The 14823-nt window shown below is 44.5% G+C and overlaps 1 protein-coding gene across 1 annotated transcript in view; it reads right to left on the bottom strand.

The window, feature by feature from the left end:
* Positions 1–14823, bottom strand: part of Rnf144b (ring finger protein 144B) — a 60991-nt gene that overhangs the window by 34250 nt on the left and 11918 nt on the right. The window contains exon 2 of the mRNA XM_051170876.1: positions 13721–13911. Coding sequence (XP_051026833.1) covers positions 13721–13885 — 165 coding nt within the window. The 5' untranslated portion in view covers positions 13886–13911. The remainder of the gene's footprint in view (positions 1–13720; positions 13912–14823) is intronic.

Raw genomic sequence — 14823 nt, 5'->3', positions numbered from 1 at the left:
AGGGCTTCCTTTCTTACCAAATCCAACTCTAGTCCAAAAGAGACCCGTCTGGCCCAGCCGCTAATATGGCACTCTCTCTCTCTCTCTCTCTCTCTCTCTCTCTCTCTCTCTCTCTCTCTCTCTCTCTCTCTCTCTCTCTCTCCCCCCCCCCCCCCATGGCTCAAGGAGAAAGAAAACGAAAGGGTTTGCCAAGTTTACACGCTTCCATTTCCTCCACAGAAGCATTGCCCTCAGAGCCGCGAGCCCTCGGCTGGCACCAGAGTGCCAACACAGACCTGGCACAGGCAGTGAGATTAAGCATGCCCCAATTCCACACGGCTGATGCGGCTGCAAGCATCTGTCCCCCCTCCTCCTCCCTCCTCCTCCCTCCTCGGCTAGAGCACCAACCTGAACACTTACACAGACCTTTCACCCTCTCAGCCTCTCATTAATAGGAAGGGAACAAAACTCACATTGACAAAGGGTCAGAAAATCTCTTCACCCACAATGTAGGGCTTGGGAGATGGTTTAAATGGAACACAACCATTTGGCCTCATGTATGCAAGCACAGGGAACTCTGCCTCTCATGAGAGAGTGCAGCGTGAGCATTCGGATTGTGTTAATAAACAGAAAGAGGAGTGGGGTAAGTGGAGAGAGATGAGGAAAAGGGCGACTGTTAGAATCTGCTGCACTTTGACGGAATATGTCTCCTTCAAAACTCACATTGCGTTGAATCCTCAGTGTCAAAGGGTTGCAAGGGCTGATCTTCGGGAGACTCAATTAAGTCCCACAGTTCTACCCTCACCATTGCTCTTAGATTTCACTTTTGGCCTTATTACGAGGTTGAGTGACTTGCAAGGGGACTCTGGGACCCTGTTCTGTTCCTCTTCTTGTTTGTTGCTCGTCTGACCATGAGGTGAGGGGCTTTCTCTACTGTCAGGCACCTCAGCTACAAGGTGCTGAGGTCACCACAGGCCAAACACACCAGAACCAGCTGTGGGCCTAAGCAGCCCTTCTTGAGCATAGGTTGATGGTGTCAGGCATTCAGTATAGTGACAGGAAGGTGACAAGCACAGCATATGTCTGAAAATAACTCACTGCACTTTCACAGAAACTCCAAAACTGGTGTCTTCACGTGAACCACATGAGTAATTGAGCCACAAGTCTCATGACTAATAAATAATTACAGACTCTGAGGTTTAAACCAGCCTTTCACTGGGACTCTTGTCCTGTGTTTTCCTACTATATGTTGCAGTTTCTAGACTGTTAGAACAAAAGGCTGAGAAAAATGCTAGAATCTCTACAACTTTAAAACAGCCCTCTGGGGGCTGAAAAGATGGCACAATGGTTAAGAGCACTTGCTGCTCTTCCAGAGGACCCAGGTTCAGGTCCCAGTGTCCATACTGGACAGTTCAAAACTGCCTGTCTCTCTAGCTCCAGGACATCACACATCCTCTACTGGTCTTGGCAATACATGTCACACATACGCACACAAATGCACACACACACAGACACACACACACACAAATCCAGTTAAATTAAGAAATTTTTTAAAGGAAACTGTTTTCCTTCTGAAGATTATTAAGTGGAAGGAAGGAACTAACTCCAAGTCGTCCTCTTGTATACCATAGCATGCGCCCCTCCCCATAAAATAAATAAATTAAAATGTAATAATAAAACAATATTGCCATTATAATAAAAAACATAAGACTACTAAAGATTAGGCACGAGCCATATAAAACAGCCTGTCACTGAAGTACCAGCAGGAAAAGCAGGTGCTGCAGCCATAAAGTACTTTTTTCCAGTTGTGGTAACGGTCTCTGTTTTCTGCAGTCTACAGTCTACACACAACAAACAGCAATGCCTTAGAAACTGCGGTGTGCTACATTCCCAAACCCCATGAGTGGATGGAGTTGGGGAAATAGGCCAAGGCTAAGGCCTAGGCATCTGCTTTGACCTTTCTCAACAGCTGGTAGTGTGTCTGGTGATTGGGAGCTCTCCAGCTGTGCAAACCAGACCTCTTTGCCTCTCAGGCTGTTGTCCTCAAGGAGCTTGCCTGAAGCCACACTGCTGACAACTCACACCCATGGCCTTCACTGTGCTGGGATTACACAGTCTCTAGGAAACTCGGATTATTTTCTTTCATGCATTCTACTTTATGCCAAGCTGCCTTACAGACTACCAGGAACTGGCTGTCCATTCTGCATTATATGAGCCGTTCTCCATAATCAGGAACCACAGGGAGGTCATAAAAATTTCATGTGGGCCTCTACCCATCATCTAATAGTGAGAGTCTAGAGGGCCGCTTACGGATATCATAGGCCATATTACTAGATGCTTCTATAGACCTGGTTCTTGTTTCAGCCAAACACTACAATCCAAGAATCAAGATTGGGAATCTAGGGGGCTGGAGAGGAAGCTCAGAGGTTAGGAACACTGGCTGCTCTTGCAGAGGACCTGGGTACATTTCCCAGCACCCACACAGTCGATCCTATTCCAGGATTCTGACCCCCACAGGGACCAGGCACACACTTGGCAAACAGACACACATAAAGGCAAAGCATTCATAGAATAAAAAAAAAATTTTTTTTCTTCCAAAATGGAAAGATTTTATTTACAAAGCTTTTCCTTATTGTACAGAAAGTAAAATGTTATAATAGTAGTGTAACTAGCAGCCAGGATGGCCAACTCACCAATCACAGCTGTCATAGCACAGCAACAAAATTGTAAATGTTGTTAGAATAACATTTTTTAAAGATACAAAAAAAGAGTCTGGGTCTAAAGCAAGTTATCTAACTCTGCATTGGTTTCCTCATCTGCAGATGCTGTGGGGGGGGGGGGGGAGAGCAAAGAAAAATAGCAACCGTGTACAGCACGTATCCCTGGTAGATACTCAAAGGTCATTGTTTTTTCTCTTTCTTTGATTTCACTTTGCAAATGAATAAGCTGAAGGTCAGAGAGACGGAGCCAACGTCGTAAATACATGTGATAAGTAGCTCACATGCTTCCCAGTGGGTCAACCAAAAGGACTCAGTCTCTGCGCACTGGAAGTGACTTAGTGCCTTCAGTTAACACACAGCTACCTCTTCCCATGGAAATGAGGTGTGGATTTGTCTCACCTGATTCGGAAGGGTGTGATTGCATGCCTGGGACCCACCATGTGGCCCTTACATAGGCAATCTTACATGTCTGGCTGAAATGTTCAAAAAAAAAAAAAAATGGACTTGAGGCTTTCTGGTTCACTCTCGGTCACTTTTGGCTTCAATTCACCTAAGTCATTCAAATATCCTCCTCCGTTTGGCTATATCTTATGCTAAACACAAACTTCTTCAGTGACAAGGCACCTTCAGCCATGACTGCACTGTTCTTTCATTCTTGCTTGCTCCCTTTGGACAGTGTTTTAGATTATAGCCCATTTCCAACCATGATAGTGGTGTATAAAATCAGTCAATACTGCCCTGGCACCAAGACGCTGCAGACATCTTTAAGAGTAGACTCAAGAGGTAAGTTTATATTGCCACAACTGACTTTCTCCGGAGGAGGCAGCATGGACAAAACACACATGCTCTTCTCACACGTGGACTCAAGAGGTAAAAAGCCTGAAAATACCCAGAGTGTCACAGCATGGGGTCTCACTACTCTACTGGCGGACTGAAAGGTGCCGATCGATATTGGCAAGGGCGTCTGGCCTTGAATACTGGCTCAGCATGCACATGACTTTCTATGAGGGAAATCTCCTTCTAGAACCTTCCACCTTTATAAGTTCAAGAATTTCCATCAGCAATAGCAGAAACTTATCATTGAAAATCTATTATTATACAAGGGGCCTAGTTAAGCAAATTATTCACTTATTATGTATATGGTGTGTGTTTAAGTGTAAGCATGTTCCTGCCACAGCACATGAGTGGAGATCGGGTGATAACTTTCAGGAGTCGGTCATCTCACTCCATCTTTACATGGGTTCAGGAGGTCAAACTCAGGTCATCAGGCTTGTGAGGGAAATATATTTACCTGCTGAGCCATCTTGTCAGCTTAGGGTCCTTTCTTTTTTTTTTTTTTTTTTTTTCCCCTTCAAGGTGACATGGCCATAGCATAGGACACTGTACAACACTTGGTTATAGGTAGGTCTATATAGTCTTATATAGAAATGTCCACAGTATACTAAAGTATATTTTTAAAACTCAAGCTAACTGTTATGTGTGGATACATGCCCGTATCTGTATGTATAAGTTGTTTTGGTTTGTTTGTTTGTTTTTTGTTTTTTTGCTAGAGAAGAACCTAGAAGAAATATGGAGGAATTATTCATATACTGAATAGTTCAAGTTTCTGTTTAATTTCATTTTAATATCAGTGTATCATGGTGATAATTAAAAGCTAGCCTAACACAGAGAGAGAAATGGGGAGGGCGGGAGGAAGGGCAGTAAATGCGCTTGCGCATTATTTCTAGCTAGTTCCTGGGTTTCACGCATGTACTAAAAGCTTCATGTTGAGCTGGAGCCTCTGGCACTGACAGCCATTCTGAGGTGGCAGTGAAGGAGGGAGAGTATTCATCTAGGCAGCCTCCCCTGCGGGCTCTGCTGTCAGGGCCCTCCTATGCCTGCTGGCTTCCTAGCTGCACAGAGAGATCAGCAGGGGAGCCAACATCTGTACGCCCTGCCCCTAAATTACTACAAATTCTCCAGACATAGCTGGAGCTACCTGGAGTCTGATGACAATACAGAGGGCCTGCCAGTCTCAGGTACTTTCAGAAAGTGGCAACTAGGTGAAGGAGTTGCTGGAGATGGCTGAGTAGGCCTCAGAACATGGGTGCACGGAGTCAAAGCCACCACTCAGTGAGCAAGCCACTGCTGCATATCAGTTTCGTGATGCTGACAATGAGATGTTCTTTAATGCCAGACTGGGGTCACAATAAGGACACGATGGGCTGAGTAAGGAACGGAGTGGCCCGACCAGAGGGCTGCGCCACTAGGAACAGAGCTTGCGGAATGAATCAGCAAAGGGGAAGTGCTCAGGTAGAAAACATGGAGGCATCAGGGGGAGGAGCAAGTGATCCCAAATGATCCGGAGTGAATAAAGAGACTTGATTGGCACAGCAAAGGGCATAATTCAAACGGGGACATGGGCACTCTTATCTTGGTGACCTGCTAAGGAGAATAGCATTTTAAGAAACCTGTTATCACTGTCCCAATGGCTAACAGAGACACTAGGGACATAAAACAAACTATATACTCCAAACTGTAAAGGTGGGGATCTGTCAGACCATAGAAGGTGAGAGGCCTGGCACCCACAGCTCTCCTGGCCCTTGCCCTTCCGTGTCCTTCTCTAGCATGCTCACCTTCTGCCCATCTTCCACCTGATTCCAAACCCATCCTCACCACCCTTCTGACAAACAAAGCCTCCGGCAGCTCAGTTCTTCCCCCTTGGCACTGTCCACACAGCCCTCTATCTAGTTTCTGCCTGTCTCTCTAGGCTTATGCCCAGGCATGGGCCCGCTGCCAGTCACACATCCCAGAGTGCCTTTCACTTTAGTTTCCCTCATACTGAGCCCTCATACAGAGCTGAACCTCTTTCTGGGGACACTCAGGATCCCACCCTTGAGGTCTATTCCCTGAAGCAGCACTGGGGACCTCTGGTACCCATCTGCAATTAGCACTGCACCGTGGCAGCACCATGGGCTAGAATCTGGACTGAGATGAGAACAGGCGTAGAGACACTGGAAAGCGGTCAATAAATGAACCTCGGTGGCTTGGTAAGAAGTTCCTCTGCAGCCTCTGACTATGGTTTTCCGTTTGGACCCCTATCACACTCGGATATGCCATGTGGAGGGTTAAACATGAACAAAGCTATGCTTCGGAGAACTTAAAAGTTGGGTGGGGAGGGAGGTGGGAGGATCTGGGAGCACTTGGAGGAGGGGAAGGAATGGGATCAAAATACATTGTATGAAAACATTTTAATAATGTTTAAACTACTTAAAAAGTATGCCTGGAAATTAAAGACCAATCACCTGAGTAGCCATTTATATCCACCAACTACCACCTATTTGGAACTTTCATGTGAAAAGAAAGAAAAAAAAAAAAAACTGAACCACATTATAGCATGACTTTCTGACCCCAGTTTTCACAGACAGAGGAAGACCTCAAGTATTTGGTTTGGCTCCCAATCAAGTCAAGATGTTGTAGATTTGATACTTGTTTCCAAGGAGCTGAGGTGGAGGGATGAATGCTGCCTGTTAATTACACATTCCAAGAAGGTGAGTCCAGTGCAAGAGTTTCACCCGTGGAAACGGAGAGTGTACTTCAGTTTCTAAAGCATTGTGTGACCACATTAATACAGCAGTAAAGAACACCTAAAGAATTTCTCCCACACCTTGTTAATCTAGACAGTAGAAGGGAAAAGGTTAAGATTATGAGTTGCTCATCTAGAAAGAATAGAAAACGTGTTTCCAGGTGATGGATCTTAAGGCCACTCACTGAGAAGAAGAAGGACAATTTCAAGGTGCTGTCTTCAACTAGATTGCCTAGACACGGGATCTGATGGGCGGGGCGGGGGTGGGGAATCAAGTGCTTGCTGCTGTGTGAGGACCTGAGTTTGGATCTCCATGTGACAAGCAGGGGGACAGGGTGCATATTAGGTAAAAGGGGAGCATGGTGACAGGAGCAGCTCCTCGGTGCCAGCTTGCTCACACAATGGCAGTCAATAAACAGAGAACTAGGCTGCAGCCAGGAAGCTACACAAGGCATACTACCCCTTTGTTAAGAAAGCGGAAACTTCAACCCCCTACCCAGATCTAACCAACGGACAGGACATTCTCTACAGTTGAGTGGAGAGTGGGGTCTGACTTTCACAAGTACTCTGGTGCCCCATATTTGCCACGTCCCCTGGTGGCACTCAGAGGAAGGATAGCAGGCTACCAAGAAGAGACTTGATACCCTATGAGCATATACAGGGGGAGGAAGTCCCCCTCAGTCGCAGTCATAGGGGAGGGGAGTAAGGGGAAAATGGGAGGGAGGGAGGGAAGAATGAGAGGATACAAGGGATGGGATAACCATTGACATTGAGATGTAATGTGAATAAATTAATAAACTATATATATATATATATATGTGTGTGTGTGTGTGTGTGTGTGTGTGTGTGTGTGTGTGTGTGTGTGTGTATATATATATATTTTTTTTTTTTAACAAAAAGCATTCTCAGGCTAGAGAGATGGCTTGTCGGTTAAGAGCACTGACTGTTCTTCCAGAGGTCCTGAGTTCAATTCCCAGCACCCACATGTTGGCTCACATGGTGACTATAATGGGATCTGACGCCCTCTTCTGGCCTTCAAGGGAACAAGCAGGCAGAGCAATGTATACATAATAAATAAATAAATCTTAAAAGAAAAGAAAAGAAAGCATTCTCTCTGACTCCGTCTATTTGTCTGTCTCTTTCTCCCTCCCCTCCATTTGGGACACTGGACACTGATCTCTTCCCACACAATATTTCATGTGTCTGCTCTTACACGTGCATGCATAAATGTTTAACATCCACATTAGCGTCCTGCGGCATAAGAACCCACCAAGCACACGCCCAACCTGAGGCCTCTCTGTTGCTTCCCTCTTCTCCTGGGTATTTTTAATGGCTTGCACCTCATTTCTTTTAGGTTTCTAAAATCAAACAAACAAACAAACTTGGCAGTGAGCCTTTACCTAGACTAAAGGAGAATCTCCATCCTGTGGCACGCCCTGCCTCCCTTGTCCTCCTCTGCATTTTCAGAGTTGCATTATTATCTGACTTGTATATTTACACAGCATTTTTACCATGCACTAAATTAAGTCTTGGGCTATTTAAAAAGTGGGCTTTCATACAACTGTTCGCCATTATATTTTAACCCTGTCAGAATTACTTCTGATACAGTAAATACTTACTGAATAAAATTCAGGTAAGATTTGAGGCCATGCTCTTAAGTGATGACCCACTCAGGCATCCAGGAAAAAGATGTCTTTCTTGGGGCCGGGGACCCAGACAAGCTAAGGTGCCTTCCAATTCTAGGTCAATAAAGCTAAGACAAAGTTATTAGGCCCCTGGGAATATGGTTTTCTGTGCTTCGCTTCCTCCTTTGACACAGTATTTACTACTTGCCTTGAGTAAGTGAGTAGTGAGCACGGGGTTCGGATGAGATCATGGGTCCAGGAAGCCAGTGCCTTCCTGAGTCATCTCTAACCTATTTCTCATGCTGTGACTATTCATTCTGATGCCTCAGATGCCACCTGACCTGGCAGCAGCTCCCTTGTCAGTAGGAAAACAACATCAAAACGGGCATTTTAAGCCGAGGATTTAACTGTGGACACAAAAGCCATCACATAATCATTAAAACAGATGTTAACAGTGAGTGTGATGAGGTCATTTTACAAGAGACAGCTAAACTCATTTGATTCATGGCTGACTACTTAAAAACAAAGTTAGAGAAAAGCATAAATGCAACCTTCGATATATATATGAGGTGAAGTCATATAGCCTAGACTCAGAACCTACAGGATGACAGAGTGACAGGATGCACCCATCCATCCAAGATCAATCAAAAATAAGGGAATCATTAGCCGAGTGTGGTGGCGCACGCCTCTAATCCTAGTACTTTGGAGGTAGAGATAGGCAGATCTTCATGAGTTTGAGGCCAGCCTGGTCTACAAAGTGAGTCCAGGACAGCCAAAGCTACACAGAGAAATCCCATCCTGAAAAACTGAAACAAAGGAGGGGGGGTGATCAGGACAGGGGGACAATTTCAAAACTTAAGGGAAAACCGGCACGTGATATGATCAGAAGACGAATAAAAAGGGCTCTGTGACGTCATTCTGCAATATGATGCCTTCTTATTTCTTGAAGTTCCAGTGAGTTCCAGGTAAAATTTACTGCAAACAGCTGTGCCTTTTCACCAGCAAAAACACAAAACAAAATAACAAGCAAGCAAAAACCTGCAGACTAACAAATAATGACAGCTTGAGAAAACCCCATCTGAACTGTGTAGATCTGTCACAGACGTGGCCACTGGCCCACTTGTAAAGTTGCCCTCCACTGGTGCAGTCATTTTTAGTTATTGTAATCAATGTAAATATCATGGTTTTTTTTTTCAAATCTGTTCTGAAGCTAGTGTTTGTTTTGTGAACATCTGTGTATTGTATGCATTCTGTATAGTCACATTGTACTGAAATATTAGCTTGTTTGATATGATAAAAGATTGTTTTGAGTACTTTCTTGCTAGCCTGATTACTTCATCTTTTTTTAAAAAACATTTAAGCTTTTAAAAGAAATTTTAAATTGGCCTTTATTACATGGCCACAAATAAAGTTACAGTTAGAAGGGATGGGCAAGGGAAAAGTAGTCTTGAGTGTCTTTGTATAGAAACATGAGACTAAGATTCTTTTATGTTTTTCCTTCTTAAAATATCTTACTGATGTTCTATTTTCCTGATGTAGTCACTGAAAAAAAAAAAAGGTTTTCTTGTTTTTGTTTTGTGACTCTTAATCTACTTTTGGAATTAAAGTTTAAGAGTGCAGGAGTAAGCCACGGTAGGTAGGTAGATAGATAGATAGATAGATAGATAGATAGATAGATAGATAGATAACACACATAGCTGATGAGGAAGGCACACACATCTGTATCAGCGTCACTTGCTCTGGAACAGTTTTACGCAACAGGATGGCTCTATGTACAGAGGGTGTAGAAACAATAGTAATGCTAGCTTCCTCCAGGTTTAGAAGTGAGCTAGCCTCTTTGCTCAGATTCTCTTTGATGCCTTCTACAGTGCCACACAACAGGCATTATCAACTCCTCTTGCTCAAAAACAGAAGTCCCCCAAATCTTATGGCACTAGATGGCAAAGTCTGACAGAGCCTGGCTCCCCCATCACTGTATCTGAGCTGTGCTGTGTCACAAGGGAAGAAGGGAGACACAGTAGCAAAGTGTCATCACTTTCCTCACACAGGTACAGTTAGAAGCCAGGAAAGAAGAGTTACAGGTTCTCAGCTTCATTTCACTTACATACAAACACACATGTACACACACACACAGAGAGAGAGAGAGAGAGAGAGAGAGAGAGACAGAGAGAGAGAGACAGAGAGAGAGAGAGAGTTCTTTCTGAATTATGTCTCCCAAACCATCTGGGGGCTTTTCTTAAAGGTCACTCAACAGGCCCTGAAGGAAAGAAGGGCTTGATTTTAAAAGTTGTATGTTTCCTCTCACTTTTTAAACATTGGAAAATCCATTTGGCTGCAAAACTGAATAGTTAAAAAAAAATATTCTAACTACCTCAAGCCAAGAAAGGGTAATGGAAAAAGGTAGAAATATGGTTGGACTCTGTTTTCTTTTCACTCAGCACATCCCGTCTTTAATCCGGAAGGTAAATAGGCCATGCCCAGCATACCAACTCTTTCCAGGTGAAATTATCTAGGTTATAAAAACAAGCAACAACTGTGCTCTTATTGTCCTCCCTCCATGGCTGACAGAAGCAGTGTCCAAAGGAAGGGCAGAGGCGAGCACTGCCCCAGGAGAGAAAACCCATCATCTCCATCGCTTTGAAAACTGGCTCCTGTAAGTTTTTTCCCTTGACTTAAATTGCCCATAATTATCTGAATGAACAAGCCACAGTAGTTGTAAATGAGCCAGGTATGATGGCTAAGGCTTGTACTCTTAAATCCTTGGGAGGCTGAGACAGGAATGCTGTCAAAAGTTGGAGACCAATCTGGGCTGTACACCAAGTGCTAGGCTAAGGAAGGCTATATATACATCAAGGCCCTGCCTCAGAAAAAAAAAAGGAAAGGAAAGAGCCAGAGAAGGTAGGATAGTCTGAATGACAAAGGCCCACATAGGCTCACAGGGAGTGGCATTATTGGAGGTGTGGCCTTGTTGGAGGACGTATGTCCCTGGGAGTGGGCTTGGAAGTTTTAGAATAAGAGTTTCTGTGGCCATGGTGTCCCTTCCCAGCAACAGAAACCCTAAGACAGAAGTGAAGCTTGGATCTTTATGTTTCCACTGTTTGTATTGACAAACAGAAACAAAGAAAAGAAAGGAAGGAGAGGAAACTCTCAGCATCCTATCTGTTATTAATTTCCAACCTTTCTGAGATATTTAGCCTTCAGAGCCTAAGAACTAATTACACAATTTCTCTTACTCCCTTGACTTCACAGTGTGCCTAAAGCCTAGATTTCATGCCTGTGAGTGAGGACTGAGCCCATGTCTGTATCCTCAACTTCCCTTGCTTTATGTGACACCTTTTTCTCTACAGTGAAGCCAAGCAGGAAGTTCGGCAGAGGAAACACCTGATGGCACGGTTCGTTGGCAGGGATGTGCATTACACTCCTTTCTCTGATGTCTTTTAAAGGCAGAATTACCTTCATTAGACCGTCTAAGGCAGGGTGTTCAGAGGACCTGTTGTGGACTAACCAACAGGGTAAGAAGCGGCAGGGGCTGGAGAGATGGCTCGGTGGTTATGAGCACTGACTGCTCTTGCAGAGGCTCCGGTCCCAGCACCCACATAGCGGCTCATCACTGTCCATAACTTCAGTTCCAAGGAATCTGACGCCCTCTTCTGACCTCCTTGGGCACCAGGTGTGCATGTGGTACACAGACATACATGAAAGAAACACACTCACACACATAAACTTTTTTTAAAAAATTTAAATGTTAAAAACAATTAAAAATAAAAAGTGGCAAAGACTGGGAACAGAACTCACGTCCTCTGCAGAAAGAAACAAGTGCCTTTAACCACTGAGTCATCTCACTAGCTCCTAGACACGCTTTTGAATCTTGTTCTGAGTAGAAAGAAGAAATAAAACTCTAACAGTAAAATAATGTTCACGCGGTTCTTCAGGCAAGCCTGATTCCAATTGCAAAATTACCGACACAAACGCAATCACATATGCCCAGTTTACTGATTTGATAGACCACAGGTGATGAAGGGTCAGGAGCCCACAGAAGGTTAATGCTTACAGGTGCAAAAGTTCCAGAAAATGGAGGAGAATCAAAAATATCAAGCCGTTTGACTTTCTGCTTCTAGGCTCTCTGTAACAACCAGGAAGTATGAATCTAGATGACGGAATACTGTAATTGTTCAAATGCCAACTCCCAAATCGCTGAAGGAGAAACCAGAAGCAGTTGTACTGTTTTTAATTAGGAACTAAAACCTACTGAAACAATAACGTGTCAACATTAGCTCCTTCCAGAGATGAAATGCAACCTTCGGCTAGTTAGTCTTCTCCTAGCATTGACGTACAAGCCTGAATTCTGCACTATGTACTCTCATGCCCTGCCCTTAAACACCAGGCACCCTCAGAGAAAATCTCCATCCTGGTTTTCACTAAACGCTGCTTCTGGTTCACAAGTCCCTAAGAGTGGGAAGGGCCAAAGCATGTAAGAAAGACAGAGAAGCCATCGCTTCCTTTAGTCAGAATGTAAGCAAGACCAGAGGAAAATGGCCACCCTGAGAGGGCAAGAACCCTTCCTCCCTTTCCATAAAGGGACACACACTGGCAGGATGAAGGAGCAACATCAGTGTTACTCCAAAACCCTCGAAAACGCAGTGTCTTCCCTAGGCCCACACCCCTCCCTACTCCCCTTTAATGGATTTTGGTTTCCTCCCAAGCCCTGTTTCCCAATCTTCTATGACTCTCCTGTTTACTCTGCTTGGTGTTTGTTTTACAGCCCTCTTTGATGGATTATAACAGCGGTTCTCAACCTGCCTTAATGCTGCCACCCTTTAATACAGTTCCTCATGTCGGGTGACCCCCCCCCAACCATAAAATTATTTTTGCTGCCACTTCATTACTGGAATTTTGCTTCTGTTATGAATCGTAATATAAACAGTTGATATACCAGATATCTGGTGTGCCACCCCTGTGGGGGTCGGGACCCACATGTTGAGAACCTCTGGATTGTAAGCTCCCAGGAGCAAAGATTTTTTTTTTCTGAGTTTCATTTTTCTAACTGAGAATCGCTGCTGTCTGAGACGAGTGCCCAGGACACAGGTGCTGCCTGACAGGTGCGTGCTGGATACATCAATGGCACCACTCTTAACCATCTCTCAGCCCCGTGGAACCCCATCCTTCTGCCTCCCATCTTGATACATGAACCAAGCATCCTTTAAGGAGGCCAGTAACAAAGGAGGCAGGCATTGATAACAAACAGCACAAGAAGAGGCAAGTTCACCCCTGGACACGCCTGTCATTGTTGCTGCTGCTTACTAATGCAGAGGAGGGATTATCCAGCACATTTTAGAAGTAACAGACTAGAAGACATGAAAGAAATCTCATTAAGCTCCTACCTGGTTTTTCTCACTGTTTCCAACATGTGGAGAACTTCTTCAAGATGGTGGCTCCCTTAGGACACACTCAATGTTTTGCTTTGTTCCTCAACTAGAATCTTCAGAAGAGGAATACTGTACTTCCTCGATAATTACATTTCTCTAGATGTGGTGGGGCACAGCTAACCCAGAACTCAGGAGACTAAGGAAGTTGATATGAGTTCAAGTCCAGCCCGGGCTACATAGCAAGTTAAAAGCAAACTGGAGCTACATGTATGCATATATGCTTGACTCAAAATCTCAAGGGTCAGGAGAGAGCCCTGCCCTAGCATGCACTGGGTCCCAGGGCCATTCCAAACTCTGCCACACCACATAACGTAAAATCTAAATATACCACAGAATATATCCTGTGACTTTCACCATTTTTCCCTTTGTAACTTTCCCACGGTGCGAATGTTAAGGAAAACTTACAGGTGTACAATAGATGCACTGGCATTCTTGGAGCATGGTCATCTTGTCCAGAGACTGTTCACACAGGCAGAGCTTGCAAGTGACAAGGGGGGCAGGAATCAGCTCTCCAGAGGCTGGGTTTTCAGCAGTCATGGTCAGACACTGGAGCCCATCCACGGAGCCCATCAGCCTGTCTTCAGCCTCCTCTGTCCCTACAGGAAAACCCAAAGTAAAAAATGTTATTGCTATCGGTACAGCTAACGCAAAAGACCTGTATTTGGGGGTCTGGCTGAGCAATCCTCATTCCTCAACCCTCCGTGATTTCTAAAAAAGTCCAGGTGATGCATTTCTGAGAATGGAGGGATGGAGTGTGATCTTGGTAGGGTCTTCCCCAAGCCCTGAAATTTAAGGTCATCACCTCATTGCCCTGATTCATATCATGTAAGCTAGCCGTGGGAGTGAAATGGATTCAAGACAGGGAACAGACGTTGGTCAAGTGTACAATTCCAGGTGGGCAGGATGTAAGTTTGGAGAACAACAGTACAACACAGTGACTCCAGCTAATAAGAATAAGAGCATTGTATACTTGGCAATTGCTGAGAGCAGATTTTTAAATGATTCTCACCAGGAAAACAGAAATAAGCATGAGAGGTGATGATTACATTAATGTTCTTGATTTACTCATTTCGTGTGTATGCATACTATCTTAAAACACTGTGTGTCATTACTACTATGCCTTATAAAGCCGGCACAGAAGATAGGAAATTAGTACTATAAACTAACATTCCATTTGGGAGGTAGAAGCAGTGGTTTGAAGGAGAAATGTCCCCCCAGAGAGTCGCATATTTGAACAACTGGTCCCCAGTTAGTGGTGCTGTTTGAGGAGGCTAGGAAGCCTTTAGGAGGTAGGAAGGAGCCTGGAGGAGAAAGCATGGGCTTTGAGAGTTATAGCTTCACCCCATTCTTAGTTCATTCGATGTGTCCTGGGGTGCCAAGGAACTGTGAACAGCCAGCTTCCAGCTCTGGCTACCTACAGCCATGCCATCCTCACCATTATGGACTCTAGCCCTCTGGAACCATTAACCAAGATAAACTTTCTTCCTGAAGGTGCTTCTGGGCATGGT

Source organism: Acomys russatus, chromosome 3, assembly GCF_903995435.1.
Source record: "Acomys russatus chromosome 3, mAcoRus1.1, whole genome shotgun sequence".
Taxonomy (NCBI): Eukaryota; Metazoa; Chordata; class Mammalia; order Rodentia; family Muridae; genus Acomys; species Acomys russatus.
Note: the sequence above shows the minus strand (reverse complement) of the source record. Positions and strands in the feature narration are given on the sequence as shown.